The sequence below is a fragment of the Camarhynchus parvulus genome, chromosome 13 (genome assembly GCF_901933205.1).
Source record: "Camarhynchus parvulus chromosome 13, STF_HiC, whole genome shotgun sequence".
Lineage (NCBI taxonomy): Eukaryota > Metazoa > Chordata > Aves > Passeriformes > Thraupidae > Camarhynchus > Camarhynchus parvulus.
In genome coordinates this window covers 16,436,470-16,454,488 of record NC_044583.1, presented here as the reverse complement: position 1 = coordinate 16,454,488, position 18,019 = coordinate 16,436,470, and the positions used below count along the sequence as shown (strand labels likewise).

At 47.3% G+C, this 18,019-nt stretch overlaps 1 protein-coding gene across 1 annotated transcript in view; it reads left to right on the top strand.

Moving 5' to 3' along the window:
- UBTD2 (ubiquitin domain containing 2) overlaps positions 1–7,695 on the top strand; it is a 42,400-nt gene extending 34,705 nt beyond the window's left edge. The window contains exon 3 of the mRNA XM_030957488.1: positions 7,142–7,695. Coding sequence (XP_030813348.1) covers positions 7,142–7,539 — 398 coding nt within the window. The 3' untranslated portion in view covers positions 7,540–7,695. The remainder of the gene's footprint in view (positions 1–7,141) is intronic.
- Positions 7,696–18,019: the final 10,324 nt, after the last annotated feature.

Below are 18,019 nucleotides of genomic sequence, written 5' to 3'. Positions count from 1 at the left end.
TGCCTTCTCTCCCTGTTGCACACAGGTGAGGGAGTTGTTCAGTTTGAGTTTTCCACCTCTGGGAGACAGCTCCATGCTCCATCAGAGCCAACATCTGTTGGGTGTTCAATCTGAGGGGTTGTCACTGTTGCTGCTTTACCTGGAGCTTTAACAAGAGCTGTGTCAGCTTGAATTTCCCTCCAGATCCATGTGGAGCTCAGATTAAACTCTCTGAAATCTCATTTTGAGCAGAGGATTGTTTGGAGGCTGAACCCCCTGCCTGGAGTGCACAGGAGTTGGAGCAGCAGCTCGAGTGCTGTGCTCAGCAGTTGCTGATTGAACATCCCAGCAAGTCATGGTCAGTCTGTGCCTCCTCCTCTCTGCAATTCCCTGGAATGAGGCTGGAGCTGGGGGAGTTTGGTCTGTGCTCCAGGGAACAGGGACAGTAGGAGAGGGAACGGCCTCAGGGTGGGCACAGCAGGAATTTCCCCATGGAAAGGGAGCTCAGGCACTGGAAGTGCCCAGGGAGGGTTGGATCCCCATCCCTGGAGTGCCCATGGAATTCCTGGTTGTGGCCCTTTGCAGACTTCCAGGGACACAATCTGTCAATGTCAGTGGTTGGCAAGAAAAAGGAGATTTCTGTCACGTGTATAATGTGAACCTCCCGTTTGGTTTCCATTTGAACCGTGCCAGTTCTGGGATTTGGGATGCTGAGTGCCAGCTCTTCACTCTGGATTTACAGGAACAGCAGGCTGAAAAAAATCAACGGTAACCAAGGCATTGACAACTTGTGTAAATCTGAGCTCAGCCTCACCCTGAGCAGGTGACCTGGGGACTTTAAACGCTGCCAGGGCAGCTGTGCAGCCTCAGGTGGTGAGGATATTCTGCTTTCCTCTTCCCCTCCAAAACCCTCCAGCCCCTTGAAGAAGCTGGATAATGCAGAACAGCAAATGTAAATGAAGAGGGTACACCGAGAAGCTCTTCTACCAACCATTTTATTTTTAAATTTTTATCTAAGAAGCCTGTCTAGACAGGCATTTATTTTCATGACATGCAAAGCAGAGTGGTAGATGAATACTTCATTAGTAAAATGACTTGTCATCTTTGAACCCTGATGGAATATCTCTTGGAAGCTGTTCCTTCCATGCAGTGTTAGATCCAAGTTTTACAGGGATATGGATGTAGCAGTACATATGGTGTTGTTAACATGACAACTACTGAGCATTAGTGCATAATTACTTTATTTGTCAAAGCCAGTGATGGAAAGCCAGTGAAGTGTACAGCCTGGAGGAATGTGAGCTCTGGTAGAGCTGTTTTAGGGAAGGATGAGGTCGTTTGTGGAAGTTACACTGCTGGGAAATGTGGAGCTTCCTGGTGTAGGTCCCTTCTTCCCTGGTCTCCATCAGGTGAGGGAGGTGGGGTGACAGATCCCAGCTCCTCTGCTGGGATTGCCAGTGCTGCTGTTGGCATTAGTGTGGATTTCTAAGAGGAGTTTTGGGGGATTTGGTTCCCTGAGCACCCCTTTCCCCAGTGTCCCATCCCTGTCCCTCTGCTCTCCCCTCTCCAGCACATCAGGCACAGTGAGGGAGGCACAGCTGGGGCTAAAACCTGAACAAAAGTGCCTCATTTAGCTAGGGCAGAAATTCCTCTGCTTCAGAAGACTCTGTTAATTATCTTTCACCTTCAGCCTAGTTAATTAGTGCTAATGAGTGAAGTGATGCTGGTGCTGTGCTGTGATAAAGGGAGAGGATCAGGAAGCCCCAGCGATGCACGTGGCACACATGCAGCAGGCTTTGCTCAAAATTTGGGTTTGTGGGGACCTTAAAGCTCATCCAGTGCCACCCTCTGCCATAGCAGGGACAGCTCCCACTGTCCTGGCTTTTTCCAACCTGGCCCTGGACACTTCCTGGGTTGGAGCAGCCACAATTTCTCTGGACAAGCTGTTCAGTGAGGAACCTGCCCTGTGTTGGGGTGAGCTGTGCTTAGTTTGGGGCAGGAAGGCTTGGATACACCTGAGGGATCTTTGGTTGCATTCTCCAACTGGGATTTGCTCTTTAAAAGGATTATTTTGGTATTGCAGCATGAGGAAAAGCTTTATTCTGTGGAGAGTGGCAGAGCCAAGGGAGGTTGTGAAATTCCCTCTCTGGGGACATCCCAGACCCACCTGGATGTGTCCCTGTGTCACCTGCTCCAGGTGACCCTGCCTGGGAAGGGTTGGGCTGGATGATCTCCAGAGATCCCTTCTAACCCCAGCCATTCTGTGACTGCAGGAAAAGCAGCTGGGTAGGATCCTCAAGGTTGGGAAGGGTGTCAGAGTCTCTTATTTTCCCCTCTTTTCAGTTTCAGTTCCTGTGTGTGGGAATTTCAATTCACAAGTGGGAATGAGCTGGTCCCGCTCACCAAGCAGCTCCAGGAGCCCTGGGATCTCCTGCTGCCTCTGGGAGTTCTTCTCCAGCATGGAATGGAGCCAGACCAATAATGTTCCCATAATGGAAGAGCTGTTTTTCAGTGGATTTGAAATGAGAATTATTAAATGCTTAACTCTCATTATGTGCAAACCTATTCCTTCAGGAGCTGCAGTGGCAGAGGCAGGGTGGGATGAGAGCAGAGCAGTTGTTCCCTGCCTCGGGATCCAAACTGCACCTTTGTCCAGGAGCTTTCTGCCAGTTCAAGTCTGCAGAACCCATGGAAATTGAGTGTGGAAGGAGCACAGGAGGGGGTTTATGTGGGTGCTTTATTATCAAGTGTTTCCCCCACACCATTAATTCTTTATTGTTCTCTCTGCACCGTGCAAGGCACTGACTTGCACGAGCATTCCCACAAATTTCCCTCTGGAAAAGGGGAAAGCCGCTGTGGTACCAGCAGCCTTGGACCCTTCCAGGGATGAACTGAGCAGTTTCTGTTGGGATTGAGTCAGGAGGAGCTATTTGGTGTGAATTCCTCCCGGTTTGGGCAGCCTGCAGGTGAGTGGAACACAGCACTGTGTGTGTGCTCCTGTCCCAGCCCTGCTCCCCCTCTGCAGGAGCCACCCTCCACCTCTCCCACATGCTCCTGATGTCAGTACAGGGATTCTTTTCCTTAGAAAATCTTGTATTTCCCAGTTCAGACCTAGAATCAGCAGCTAATAAAGATGAAGAGATAATTCAGCTTTTCTGCCTCATCATTGCTCTCCAGGAACTGCTCTGCTGTAAGACCCAGAGACTTTGTTTTCCTTCTGAATTTCAGGCATCAGTGGTTTATATTGGGTCCAAATCAATACTCCACAGGTGAGAGCTCTGCTTTCCCCAATTTATTCAGCAATCCAGGCTCAGCTTGGCTTTGGAATGGAGATTTTCAGTCAGAAAAACACGTGAACCAGCTGTTCCTTGGGCAAATGTGTTATATACAGTCTCCTTAAATTAGCTGAGTCTCACTGCACTGCTACATTTTGGGTTGTGTTGTCTTAATTTCTCTTCCTGCAGCAAATCTGGCTGAGAGAAGGGGGAAAATAAAATGGAAATCTGCTCAGTTCTTAAGTTTTGGGTGTTTCTGAGCAATGCTCCTCAAAATTGCTCAGAAAATTGAAGGCATTTTATGAACAGAAAACAAGAATTTTCCTGAAGAGAATGGTGTGCAGCTTAAGGAATTGCCAAAATGCCATTTCAAATGCATTAAAACTTTCTGTGTTTTCAGGTGAGTGTGACCATATTTGTTTGATTTAATAACTCCTGCAAAAGTTGCCCTTCCTGTCATTGAGAGCTCTTAAATTGTTGGTCCTGCAGGAGGATAAGTTCGAACTCTGAACTACTTAGGGGTGGAAGCAGTATTTTAACCAGTCCTTTTTAGTGTTTTCCCTTCCAAATCCAGTGAAATATCCTCATCGTCTTCATAACACAAAGTTTTTGTGGCTGGCAAAGCAATTAATTTCAAAATGTTCCCGTTCCCTTATGCTTGATGATCACATCTGCTTATTTTTCCCTCTGAAATTCTCAAGCTGTCTCCTACCTGGATAACAACCAACAAGAAGCTCTGCCTTGGATCCTTCCAGAATCCTTCACTCTCCAAGCCCCTGTTAGCTCTGAAATATTAAAATAATCCCATCTGCCGTTGTTTTTTGCATTGTCTGCCACCCTTCCTTCCTTCCTGCTGCCTTCCTCCCAGAATCTGCCCCTTCCAGAGGTTTCTTGGGATGATCCAGCAGTGAAAACTCCAATCCTTGAGGCTTTGGCATCTGAACCTCTCTGGTTTGGGGAAGGGGAAGGGAAATGAGGCTCACTTGGGATGTGGGGTGGTTGTTCCCTGCAGCTCTGAGCATCTCTGTGCTGCCTTTTCCTGCTGTGCTGGAAGGACCCTGCTGCCTAAGAGACAGAAAAACATCAAAAACAATTCTTTCTCTCTTGTTTTCCCACTTTCTCATAAAAACTTCATGGTCTTTTAGTGCCCTTTCCAGCTAAATGTGGTCCAAGCTGCTGTATCCTGCAGGAAGGATCAAAAATTTGATTCTCAGTTAGAACAGCAATGTTAGGATGTGTTCCAATAGGATGTGTTCTCTAGTTGGGATATTTGTGATTCTCAGTTAGAACATCAATTTTAGGACATGTTCTCTAGTTGGGATGTTTGATTTCCTGTGATTTTCAGTTAAAACAGCAGTGTTGGGATGTTTGGGGCCTTGGGACAGGGGACATTTCCACCAGGATGAATGGGAGATTGGGGTTACTGGTGAGGTTTAATGACCTGTTCTACATTAACAGTTTGGTAGAAACCATTTTTCAGTCTGGGATGGGATTGTGGGGTTTTGTTGGCAAGAGCTTTCCTCTGCTGTGTCTCTCTCTATTTATTTATTTTTTTAGCTCAGACCTCCAAGTTAGCTGCTGTTTGAGAGGATTTGTTTTAATATTGCTTATCTGATGATGAATAAGGAATCCAGTGTTTATAGCATCAGCTTTGACCTCCATGTTAGTTCAGCTGGGCAGCCAGATAAATGATGAAGGAATTCCTCAGCAAGCCCCCCATGTTATTTAAAATTAACTCTTTGAGGAGCTCTTCTAAAGCTGATGCATTCTTTTAAAAGAAATGGATTTCAAAGAAGTTTTAACTACATTGAAAGGCTGTTGAGCTTTGGATTTTGGCTTGTGTTTAGCAGCAAATTTGTTTCTATGTCTGGAATTTAGTCCTGTGACATTTAGCAAATAGATGAGGAGTGAGATGAACGTTGTAAAACAAAACTGAAGTGTGGGAACTCCAGGCTTGGGTCTGTAAATGGCAAAGAACCATAAAAAGGTTTGGGTCCAGCACAGCTTTGATAAAAGTTGGTTTGCTCTGAAATTCATTAATGGTAAAACACTGTAATGAGTTGATGTAATTAGATCATTTTATTTCCTTTTGTTTTGTTCTCTGATAAATCTCAGGGCACAGATGCCTGTACAAACAGAAAGCCTAAACCACTGATCTTTTGAATGATTTCCTCTGTGTGTTTTTGCAAACACAAATTATCCTTAAAAAAAGAGGATTTCTATCCAAAAGATTTCCACCAGAAGATGTTGCTGTCACCCTGGGCTGGGTGACACCACATATCCCTGAGGTATAATTTTATATTGTGATCATTTTGCTGATCAAACAGTAAAGTTAAAGACAACTCAGTGTCAGCATGAAAAAAAACCTCCAAATAAAAAATCCCTTAGTTTCCAGCAAGGAGCACTTGGCTGTTGTGTGCAGAACAGAGTCAAAAAGGTTTTTAATATTCTGTAGCTCAAGGACTTGGCTCCTCTTCAGGCATTCCCAGCTCCACAAGGATGGGGAATTTGGCAAGTGACTGTGCCCCTCTAGGGACAGAAATGTGGAAATTGGTTCTACAGGTAAATTCAGACCAGAGCAGAGGGGCTTTAACCACAGTGAGAAGGGATTCCTGCTTTTGGGATGCAGCTTCCTCAGTTTCCCAGACTCTGCTTTCATCCTTCTCTGCCTTGAATTGTTAAAACAGCACAGAAAATGTGCTGCTGCTTTTCTAGGGTAGCACTTGAAATCTATTTTAGAAAGTAAAATCTTTATTTTATAAAGTTACACTGTGAAAAACTCAGCCTGCATTTGATACTTCAGCATGTGGTAGAATTCCTGAGCACCCAGGTTATCCAGATGATCCCAAGCGAGTTTAGGGAAATAAAAATCCCTCCTGTGCACTCCAGGGTTTGAATGTGGGCTCAGAGATGCTGTGGAAATCCAAAATCCATGCTGGGTGTTGTTCTGTGGTGGTGATGGAGCCGCAGACTTGGGTGGCCGTGTTTGTTTGTCCTGGCAGTGCTCACTAAAACACCAGGCCTGCAAGAACCATTCCAGCAATTTGGGGATGTTTGAGAAGTTACAAAATCCTCCTTTCACAGAGCCCTCCTGCATTTTCACAGCTCGGGCTCAGCCTGGTGGAATTGCTCCAAGTGGCATTCTTGTGTCCTGAACCTTGGCCATGCTGCTGCTGAAATGAGGCATGGGAGCACATCCTCATCCTTCCTGCCTGCCTAGGGACTTTATCCTGGTTTATCTGGGTTTTTTGGCTTTTATGGGGTGCTTTTATGTCAACCTCAAGTTTCAAACAAGGTGGGCCATTGATGATTTTTGTCTTTATGCAGACAAGGTAGGGCATTGATGATTTTTGTCTTTATGCAGACAAGGTAGGACATTTGATGATTTTTGTCTGTATGCAAACAATGTGGGCATTGATGATTTTTGTCTGGTCCTTTAAAGCCTGAATTCCAACCTCACCTCTTGGGTGGTTGAAGAGCAGGGTAAAACTTCCCAGAGTGACCAGTGCAGTGTGAAATGTGCCAGCAATTCCCACTCATTCCCAGAGTGACCAGTGCAGTGTGAGATGTGCAGTGTGGAATTCCCACTTATTCCCAGAGTGACAGAGTGACCCCTGCAGTGTGAGATGTGCCAGGAATTCCCAGAGTGACCACTGTAATGTGAAATGTCCAGTGTGGAATTCCCACTCATTCCCAGAGTGACCCCTGCAGTGTGAGATGTGCAGTGTGGAATTCCCACTCATTCCCAGAGTGCCCCTGCAGTGTGAGATGTGCCAGGAATTCCCTGAGTGACCAGTGCAGTGTGAGATGTGCCAGCAATTCCCAGAGTGACCCCTGCAGTGTGAGATGTGCCAGCAATTCCCACTCACTTTCCCCTTTCTCTCCTCAAGGTGCTCTTACCGAGTGTTACGATGAACTGGGCAACCGCTACCAGCTCCCTGTCTACTGCCTCGCCCCACCCATCAACATGATCGAGGAGAAGGGTGACCTGGAGACTCTGGACATCCCTGAGCCCCCTCCCAACTCTGGGCACGAGTGCCAGCTGCGCCTGCGCCTGTCCACGGGCAAGGACCTGCGGCTGCTGGTGCGCAGCATGGACACCGTGTACCACATGAAGCGGCGGCTGCACGCCGTGGAGGGAGTGGAGCCGGGCAGCCAGCGCTGGTTCTTCTCTGGGAGACCCCTGGCAGACAAAATGAAACTGGAGGAGCTGAAAATCCCAAAGGATTACGTGGTGCAAGTCATCGTGAGCCAGCCCTTAGCAAATCCCACCCCGGTGGAGAACTGAGCGCTGCTCTCGTTTGGTTCTTCTCTGCTGCGTCTCTGTTCTGGGGTTTGGTTTTGCTGCCCTCTCTTCTTTTTTGGGGTTGTCCTGCTCGTGGATGGGTTGCAAGGAATGACCAGCAAACAAAAAAATTCCATCTGTGATGGAGATCTGCAAAAATGTACAAATGTGACCTGGCCTCTGGGGTTTGCCCGATCTCGTATTGAACAGGACAGCAACGGGGCAGGGCAAAGGAAGGGAAGGGAGAAGAGGGAGGGAAGAGGTTGTTCTTCACTTCATGCAGATATGTCATGGTCCTGGAACTGTCAGTGGTGTCCTGATGCACGAGGCTGGAGCAACAGAGAGCACTTTTATTTAAAAACCCAACTTCAGACGGAATCAATGTTTCCAGTTCCATATCAGCAGCACACACAGTTCCTGCAGGAAGGAGCTCACGGGGATCCCTCGGGGTGTGCCCGGGCTCTGATGAGGCACAGCCAGCCCTGGGCAGTGCAGCTGGGCTGGGCTTTGCTCTCTGGCAGCTCCTGCTGATGCTCACACCCAGCAGTTGTACATTCCAAGGTGGCAGTGCAGCCCTGTGCCGCTGCCCCAGGCAATAACAGCCCTGTCTGCTCTGTACTGTAATTCACCTGCTCCAACACTGGCTCAGCCTCAGCTCCTGCCTCGTGGGCACCTGAGTCTGTGCCTACTGAATTCCTGCCCTCAGATCCCAGAGGCTGTGCTGGGGTGAGTGCTGCTCTGTGATCCATCCCCTGTGTCCCACAGCACCCCTGGGCCGGGTGACTCTGCTGTCCCTGCCAGGGGTGATGGATTGCAGCTCCCCTGGAGGCCTCCAGGCTTGGAGATGCTGAGGAAGCAGCAGCACACAGCTGCCAGCTTCTGGGGTGTCCCTGGGAGCCAGCCCTGGAGCTGGGGTGGCCTCAGCAGCACAGAGAGTGTCCCCAGCCAGTGCTGGCCCTGCAGAATGTACCAGGGGCCCTGCAGCAGGTGACAAATCCTTCTGTAGTCTCACAGACCACACTGGGCTTGGGGGCTGCAGTTTGTTTTCCCCCTGGAGCCGCTCTGCACCCCTGCCTTTGCTGGAGATCAAGGCCCTGCTCTTTTAATCATCATTTTTCTGTTTGCTTGGGGTTTAAGCCATCATTGAAATCACTTCTTCCAAAGTCAAATGTGCTCTTAATATGGGAATAGCAGATTTTTTTTTCCTGGTTTCTGTCTTTCCTCTGTGAATTAAGTGAAGCTGAGGGGTTCCCTTGACAATTTTAAACTTCTGCTCCTTCAGTAATTCCATAAAAATCAAATTTCTGGCGCTCAGGAACTCCAAGGGAGTTTTTGTACCAGGGACATCCCAGCAGGTGGAAGCAGAATTTCATTGATGGTTGGGAAACAGAGCCATGTTTTCTTTGCATTTCCCACCCCACTCAACTACAGCTTTTTTTGGTCCTCATTTTGTATCAAACCCGAGGGTTCCTGACAGCTCCACTGGCCCCACTTGGTCCAGGATGCCTGAAATGCAGAGCTGGAGGAAGGAAAACGAGTTCCCTGTTCTCATAATCACCAAAGTGACTTGCTTTGCTTTTCTTTTTTTCTTCTTTTTTTTTTTCCTTTATTTTTAAAGGTGAAAGTGAGCTGATCAATACTAACCTAGAACAAGTTTTCTATTGTGGAGTTTTTTTAAAGCAAATTTGATTTACTGTACTTGAGGTTTTTTGCAGCCAAATCTTTTGCATTCCAGGGGAGGGGGAAATATTTGCTATGTAAACAAGTCAAAAAATCTCTCTTGGGTTTTCTCTGGGCAAAGGATGGGCTCGTGCCAGGAAGACACTACTTGTCTTATAAGGCATAATTTATATGTCTGGATAAATGCTCTTTGTGGTGTCATTTCCCTGCAGTCCCTCCTGGAAAAGGGGGAAAATTCTGATGGATTAAGGAGGAGCAAACCTGGAGCTGTGAACACTAAAACACCACTTTTTTTTTTATTTTTCTAGGATCCTTTTTTTATTATTATTTTTTCTATTTTCATTCAGGCAATTTGTCACCAGGTGCTGGTTTTGAGATGCTGGGGCTGGGATTGCTCCTTCTTTGCCCCCTGTGAGCTGGAAAAGGCTCAGTTCTGTGAAACTGTTCCACATGATCATGGTTTATATTAATTGCTTTTATGGCAGGGAGGAAAGGTGATGCTCTGAAGGCCGTGTTGTGAGTGGGTTCTGAGTAGAACAGAGATTTTGTTCATGAAAATTCTCTTTAACAGCCTCCCCCTCCTTAATCACATATCAAAACCTGAAAGAATTCAATGGTGAAATGCTTTTAGAGGTGACAGTGAAGAGTTTGACCCTCTCTGTAAAAAGTGACAGCACTACTGAGCACACACCCTGCAGAAACACAATTTTACAGGGTTTCTATTGGGAAAGAACTTTAAATCTCAAAATATCTGTTAAAAATATCAGCAACAAGCTGTAAAGGCACATGGCTGACAGGGCCACGTACAGAGCTGGAAATTGTGACATAACAGAGAACATTTGTGTCTCAAATGATTGAGTTTGCCCTAAAAGTTGGGTTTTGGTGCAGAGTCCAGTGCAGGGGAGAAGGCTGAGAGTGTGGGGTGAGGTTTGGGGCAGAGGGGGTGTCCCCTGAGGGAGGGAAATTTATTTGAGTGGCTGAAGTGGCACTGAGCAGGGGCTCTCCTGTGGGGGCTGGTGGGGAGAGGATGGAGAGCCCTGGAGAGGATTGAGAACCCCAGGAGAGGATGGAGAGCCCCAGGAGGGGATGGAGAGCCCCAGGAGGGGATGGAGAGCCCCAGGAGGGGATGGAGAACCCCAGGAGGGGATGGAGAGCCCCAGGAGGGGATGGAGAACCCCAGGAGAGGATGGAGAGCCCCAGGAGGGGATGGAGAACCCCAGGAGAGGATGGAGAACCCCAGGAGAGGATTGAGAACCTCAGGAAAGGATGGAGAGCCCTTGGATTGCAGCAGGAGGGTTCTGGCAGCATGTCCTGGCTGGATTTTGGCCCCTAGGGTGCTGTCCCCACCGTCAGGCCCTGGGGTGTAAATGCTGGGACAGAATTTTAACGCACACAACACAAGTAAGGAGGAATCAGTTTGGGGTTTTTAAATTCCCTTTCCTCTCAGCCCTCTGTGCCGTTCCTGCTCAGCTCTGGCTGGGAACTGATGCCAGGAGAAGCCTTTTTTACCCTGTCAGTGACAGCTCTGTTGGACACAGCTCAGATTTTTCTACTCTTTCTTGTCACTTCTGCCCGAGCCAGAAGGAACGACCCAGTGAAAGTCACGCTCCTGACGAGCTTGAAGGGCAGAGAGGCACAAACCCCTGAGCCTGCCAGGGCCAGGGAGCCCCAAAACAGCCCCAGGTGTGCTGCAGGTCCATTTGGGGCACTGCAGAAGGATGCTCAGGGTCTTCTTCCCCACCCCAGTGACAGCTGCTCCTTCAGAGCCCCCCAAATGTGTTTTTGGGGTCCCCCACACAAAACACAGCTTGGGATCCATTTTCTGAAAGCCTTTGCTTCTCTGGAGCTGGGGAGTAGTTTGGAAAATGAATTGGTGGTGTGATAAGTTGGGTTTTTAATACACACCTTAAATTTGGGGTGTAACAGCACCAAAAAAACCTCAGCCCAGGAGCAACCAAACCAACCCCAGCTTTTCTTTGCCTTCCACAGAAAGTTTGGGAAGGAAAGAGGGAATCTTTGGAGCAACTGTGCATAATGTTTGGTGAAGGTCAATGATAACTTGATAAAATATTGCTGTAGTGTGATGTGCTTCTGCATATATATCCATTGCTAGTAAATAATGTAAAATCTTTTTTTTTTAATTGAAAGTATTAAAACTACAAAAATGCTCTTTGTTACAATGGTGGGATGCTTTTAGCCATGGAGTTCTGGAAGCATTTTTGCTGTGTAGGTGTTGACAAAGTGAATGCTGAACGTTTCTCCATGTCTGTGATGCTTCAGAAATGGAAGGGGCATTTCTGGCTCTGGAGCTCTCTTTTCCAAACTTTTCCATGTTCCTGTACAGACATCTGAGACCCTGCACCTTATGCAGAGAATGTTTACATTTAAAAAAAAAAAAGGATTTTTTCTTTTTTTGGCTTTTTCCCTGTGCTGCTCAAATCCTGTTACTTTGAAATGAAAGCAGTCTCTGTTAGAAAAAGGGGCTTTTTATAATTTTTTTTTTCTTTTATTTTTGCCTTTGCCCTTCCCTGTAATCAAATCCCTCCTGGATTGTGGCTGGAAGCTCTGGGACAGCTTGGACTTTTCTGGAGTGGGATTAGAGGTGCTTAAGAAAGGAGTTTTTTAAAAACCCTGCCCTGGCTGTGGGGATGAGCTTTGTCCACGCTGCAGCTTCCCTGGAAAGCAGCAAACCCTGCTCCAAAGCCCTGGATGTGGTGGCTGCCTCTCAGATTCCCTGGGAAGCCTCGGGGTTGGAATTCCCAGCATCCACATTTGTGTTTCCTCCCCAAATGATGAATGTCCTGCTGTTCCCTCTGCAGCCACAAACACTTGTGCTGGTTTGGATGCACAAATCTGCTCCAAGATTTCCCTTCCCAGGAGTTGTTTGGGATTGCTGTGGGTGCCTCTCCTCTCCCAAATTCCACCCGTGGGGATGGACTTGGAGCTCTCCTTCCCAAGGGGGACACTTCACTGAGCCTATACCAGGCAGGCAGCTGGAAAATGAGATATTTTAACCAAAAGGCTCCTTAAAGTGGACTTTGAGACTTTAACCCAACGTGTCTGCTGGATTTTCCATGGAAAATTTGTCCCGACCCTCGGAGCAGGGGGTCAGTCCAGGGGAATTCTGGATTTGTACATTTTCCACATGGAGACCACTCAGCCAGAGCCATGGGGCAAAGAGACAACTTCAGATCCTGACTCCTGCCTTAAAACCTCTCATTATCTTGAGCTCCAGAAAATCCTGCACCTGCTCACTCCCAGGTCCCTTTTTTTTTCCGTCAGGAAATCAGAATCCGCTCCAAAGGCTGGAGACAACTCAAGGCAATGGAAAACAAAAGGAATTGGAGCTGGTGGCTTTATGAAAACAACAAACTGGTCTTGGCTTAAAACCCCTATTTGTGCCTCTCAAGTCCAGGGAATGTTTCAAAAGAGGTGGATTTGAGCAACGCCGGCCAGGACTGCGCTGGTGGCACTTGGTGACACCTGGTGGCACTTGGTGGTGACACTTTGCTCCTGTGTGCTCTGAGCAAGGGACTGGGCTCTGTGTCCTCTCTGCCTCATGGGAATGGCTTTCAAAGATGGCTGGTACCATCAAATTTGTACTTCTTGAATAAATACCTTCATTTTTATGGTAAGAGCCCTGCTGTGTGTTTGTGCTGTGGGATTTGGGGTGGTGTTCACAGGGGTCCCAGGATGAAGGAAGAGAGGAGAATCTTGACTCCATGTTTCAGAAGGCTGATTTATTATTTTATGATATATATTATATTAAAAGAAAATTATATAGTAAAACTACACTAAAGAATAGAAGAAAGGATTTCATCAGAAGGCTTGCAAGGAATAGAATGGAATGGAATGATAATAAAATCTTGTGACTGACCAGAGGGTCCGAGACAGCTGGACTGTGATTGGCCATTAATTAAAAACAACCACATGAGACCAATCACAGATGCACCTGTTGCATTCCACAGCAGCAGATAATCATTGTTTGCATTTAATTTCTGAGGCCTCTCAGCTTCTCAGGAGAAAAGATCTTAGCAAAAGGATTTTTTATAAAATATGTCCATGACAGGGATTGGGTTCCTGTTCCTGGGATCTGCTGCTGCTTTGGGATTGCTCCAGGACACACCCAGGATTCCAGGGATGGGGCTCTTCCTTTCCCCTCTAACTAGGAACACTTTTAGAATCAAATATTGGTGTCAAACAGGCTTTTGAATATTTTCCCCCTCACTGCTCAGGGAAGAATTCCAGAATTCCAATTTTATCCTGCTTTGGACACCAGGTAACTTCCAAAGTGCTTTATGGGTTTTGATCTGGTATAATTTATATAACACCTCACAGGTTGTCTCCAGGCTGATAAATTATTTCTTATCCTAGGGAAGATCTTTTACTGCTGAGAGCAAACCACCTTGAGTTTCCAGTGGAAACGCTGTGCAAATTTCCTGTATTTATAACAAAACAAAAAAAATTATTTTTTCCCCCGCATTTAAAAAATAAGAATAATCCTGGCCATGCCATGCCTTAAGAAATACACTCAGTGTTCTTTTTCCTCCTGAAATTTCCTCAGTGGGGCTTTTGGCTGGGAGCTGCAATTCTCCAATTTCTCCATTACCTCTGGTACCCCTAAGGGGCAGGTTTTAATGTGAATTTGGGTGTGTGACAATGTTTTATCTCACAGACAAGGTGTGAAATCCGTGGAGAATGCAGGGCCTGGAGATGTGCCTGGCTCTGGGGATCAGCTCCTTGCTGAACAAAAATAATGGATCTGGGTAATTGTCCTGTAATTACATTCCCTGACACTTTGTCTTAATTCAGGTCAGCACTTTTATAGTCTTGATTAACTACCAGAGGTATCAGAGGAGTAGGAATCATTCTTTGTAGGCCACAGCTAAATATTTCCATTTTTTAAATAAAATTCAAGAAATAAAAGTAATCTCACTGTAGAATTTGGGATGTGAGTTACAAACAAACAAGGGTGTGGTTTTCCTGGAAATTTTCCCTTTGCAGATGTAAAAATACATAATTTTTATTCCATTTATATGGGAGTTTGTATATATAGTGTCCTTAATTTATCAATATTGCATTTTCTAATAGATATCCATAAAATACAAGGTCCAAAGGCTTTGCACCTTTACAATTTTCTTGTAAAGAAAATTTATAATTTTCTTCAATTTATCCACATTCCCCTTTTTAAGGGAATATGGATGAATCAAAGAAAATGTAATTTAATTTACACATAAAATTTAAATTAAAGAAATTTTAATTTAATTAACCCATATTCCCTTTTTTAAGCGAAGTTGAACGGCAGTCGCGCTTTACGGCATTTTTTACGACAGTCGCGATTTACGGCACCTTGTGCGACAGTCGCGCTTTATGGCAGTTTTACGGCAGTCGCGCTTTACTGCACTTTTTATGACAGTCGCGCTTTACGGTAGCTTTACTATAATCGGGCTTTATGGCACTTTGTGGCAGTCGCGCTTTACGGCAGTTTTGCGAGTCGCGCTTTACGGCCCCTTTACGACAATCGCGCTTTGCGTCACCTTTTACGACAGTCGCGCTTTACGGTAGTTTTACGACAGTCATGCTTTACGGCAGTTTTACGACTGTCGCGCTTTACGGCAGTTTTATGACAGTCATGCTTTACGGCACCTTTTACGACAGTCACACTTTACAGCAGTTTTGCGACAATCGCGCTTTACGACGCCTTTTACAACAGTCGCGCTTTACGTCAGTTTTACGAGTGCCTGAGCTGGTTTACAACTGCAGCAACATTCAGCTGGCTTCCATATTTCAGCACTTTGAGCAGAGTCAGTCGTTTTGGTTTTTTGTTGTTGCTTTTTGGGGTTTTTGTTGGGCTTTTTGGATTTGGGTTTTTTTTGGTGGTGGTTGGTTGGTTGGTTGGTTTTTTGTTTGTTTTGTTTCGGGGGGTTTTGTTTGGGGTTTTTTTTGTGTTTGGGATTTTTTTGTTTGTTTGGTTTGGTTTTGTTGGGGTTTTTTTTGGTTTTTTGTTTGTTTGTGGTTTTTTGGGTTTTTGGGGGTTTTTTTGGTTTTTTTTTTTTTTTTTGGTTGGTCGGTTGTTTTTTTTTTTTGTCCAAGCAGATGACTGCAAACATTTCAGATTCCCTGCAGCTCAGCTGTTAATTTTGGAGAGGAGGCAGATCCCACCTCACAAGGCAGCCCTGCCCACCAGGAGTTACTCCAGAGAAAGACCCCAAACCCAAAGATCCCAAATCCTCTCATCCCCCTCTCCACAAGAGTTTCCCGACTGACTCAGGAGGAATCAGTTCCAGCTGATTGCCTGGGGCTCATCCCAAACACTCCCAGCTCCCAGAGCACCTCCCTGGCTGCTGCTCTGCCCCTGGAGATGAGCTGCAGATGTTGGGGTGATGCACAACATCTGGATCGTGCAGTGCTGGGAGGAGCCTCCACAGCTGGGCCACAGCCTCTGAAGCAGGCAGCACCAACAGGATTTGGTGATTTTTGCATTTCCTCATTTCAGGAAATGCTGGGAGGGCTCAGAACTGCCCAGAGGATGGGGAGGGGGTTTGGTACCTGCCGGGGGCTGAGGTACAACCACCCCCAACAAATAACTGCAGAGGAGACTCTGGTGGGCAAAGAGGAGAATTATCTTATTATTAATTGTCTTTTCATTAAAAACAGTGACCCAGGGACCTGGCAGCAGAAAGGAGGAGCAGGTGAGGTGATCTCCCTCAGTTCCTCGTGCCCTGGAGCAGGTGGAGATGCTCTGTTCAGGACAGACCATAATCCTGATTTCCTGCCTGGGAGGAGCACGTGGAACACCAAGCGCTGCTCACATCCAGACAATAAATGGGACCTCCTGCTTCCCCCAGCCTCAGGAAATGCCAGAATCCTGCTGCTTCCTGCCAGGGAGCCTCAGCTGCTGCTGCTGCTGGCTTTGGGATGTGCTGGGAGAGCCACTGACACTGGCCAGGCTCCAAAGCTGCTGCCAGGGAGTCATGGAGTGGTTTGGGCTGGAAAGGACCTTGAAGCTCATCTCACTCCATCTCCTGCCATGGCAGGGACGCCTCCCACTGTCCCAGGCTGCTCCAGCCTGGCCTTGGGCACTGCCAGGGATCCAGGGGCAGCCACAGCTTCCAGGGCCTGCCACCCTCACGGGGAACAATTCCTTCCCAATATCTCATCTAAATCTCCCCTCTGTCAATTTGAAGCCATTCCCATATCCTGTCCCTCCATCCCTTGTAAATCCTCTCTCTCCATCTTTCCTGCAGCTCCCTCAGGAAGGTCACAACTGTGTCACCCCAAAGCTCCTCCTGTGCAGGTGAACAACCCCAGCTCTGCCAGCAGAGCTGCCCCATCCCTCTGCTCATCCTGGAACTCTCCTTTGACAGTTCCTTTCCCATCCCTCCCATTCCATGGCTGGCTTCTCCCTTTTCTCCCCAAATCCCACAGGGGACACCCCCAGTGTTGATCCTGGGCCAGGCTCCTGCTCCAGAGCAGAGCTGCAGCTCATGCCCAGCATCAAAGCTGAGCTTTAGGGGTAATCCTGGCTTTACCACCCCTCTCCCGCCCCACTGCTCTTCCATTCCAGCCCAGCGGGATCTGATCCTTATTCAGGTTGGTCCCATCCTGGAGAAAGCAATAAAACCTCCCCCGAGCAGAGCAGGGAGCTCTCAGGCATCTCCTGCACGAAGCTGAGAGCAATAATTAGCAGGATTTATTTCATTTGAAATGCCCACTGCTCCCAGCCAGGCTGCACAGGCAATTAACACCCCGGAACAGACACGAGGTGCTGCTCAGAATTCATGGACAGTATTAATAAGATGATTTATGAGTGTGATTTCTGCCCAGAGGAAATGTGCAGGTGCTCATTGCTGTCTGCCTGTCCTCTCTTCCCATCTTCCTCTCCCACCCCACCACTGGAGGAAAAAAAAATACTTTTCCAACCAACCAGAAACACTCGAAAAACCCCACATTTTTCTTTTGAAAGTGTCACTTTTAACAATTCTTTTCAGTCCTCTTTAATCTCCTCCAGGGCAGTGCAGAGGAAGAACCGAACCAGCTCCAGAATTTCAGTCAAACTCCCCCAAGTGTGAGCACAGAGGACAAAAACTGCCCATGCTAAAAAAACAAATCTGCAGCTTGGGCTGATTCTGCCACCCTTAAATCTCTGCCAGTGGGAGAAACCTGTGGGAAGAGGGATCATTTGGGCTGGAACACCTTGAAAATATCTTCAAATATATTGAAGAACTGCAGCATGAGGCGGGGAAGCACTGAACCAATGGGTGAGGGCTTGCAAAAAGCCTCATGTGGAGGACTTTTGGCAAGAAACCAAAAAATGCTTCTCAAGGTGGAGCATAGCTGGGTTTGGGAGAGGATTACATGTGCAGCACCCAGGAATGAGCTCAGAAATGCCCTCTTGCCCTGTGCCCCTGGCATCTGGCACAGCTGGAAGGATTCCTGCAGTGCTGGCTGGGTTTTCCTATATGGATTTTGTGTTCCCTGTGCCAGGACCTGTTATGGTGTTTGGACAGCCTGGCCTGGGAGTTTCACACCCTGCAAGGACACAGGGGACAGGGATGGCATCAATCCAGTCAGGGCTGGAGCTCTGTGTGTCCCACACAAGGGAGGAGGCAGTGCAAGGGACAAGGAGGATCTTCAGGCAGGGCTGGGGTGGATCTGGAAGGCTCTGCCAGCTCCCCTGAGCAGCAGGGAGGGCACAGAGCTGCATCTGAAATCTTTCTGGGGAATTGCCAAGCCCTGAATTAACCAAGCTGCTGGCTAATTAATATTACAGAGTGCTGTAATATTGTTGGAACATCCAAAG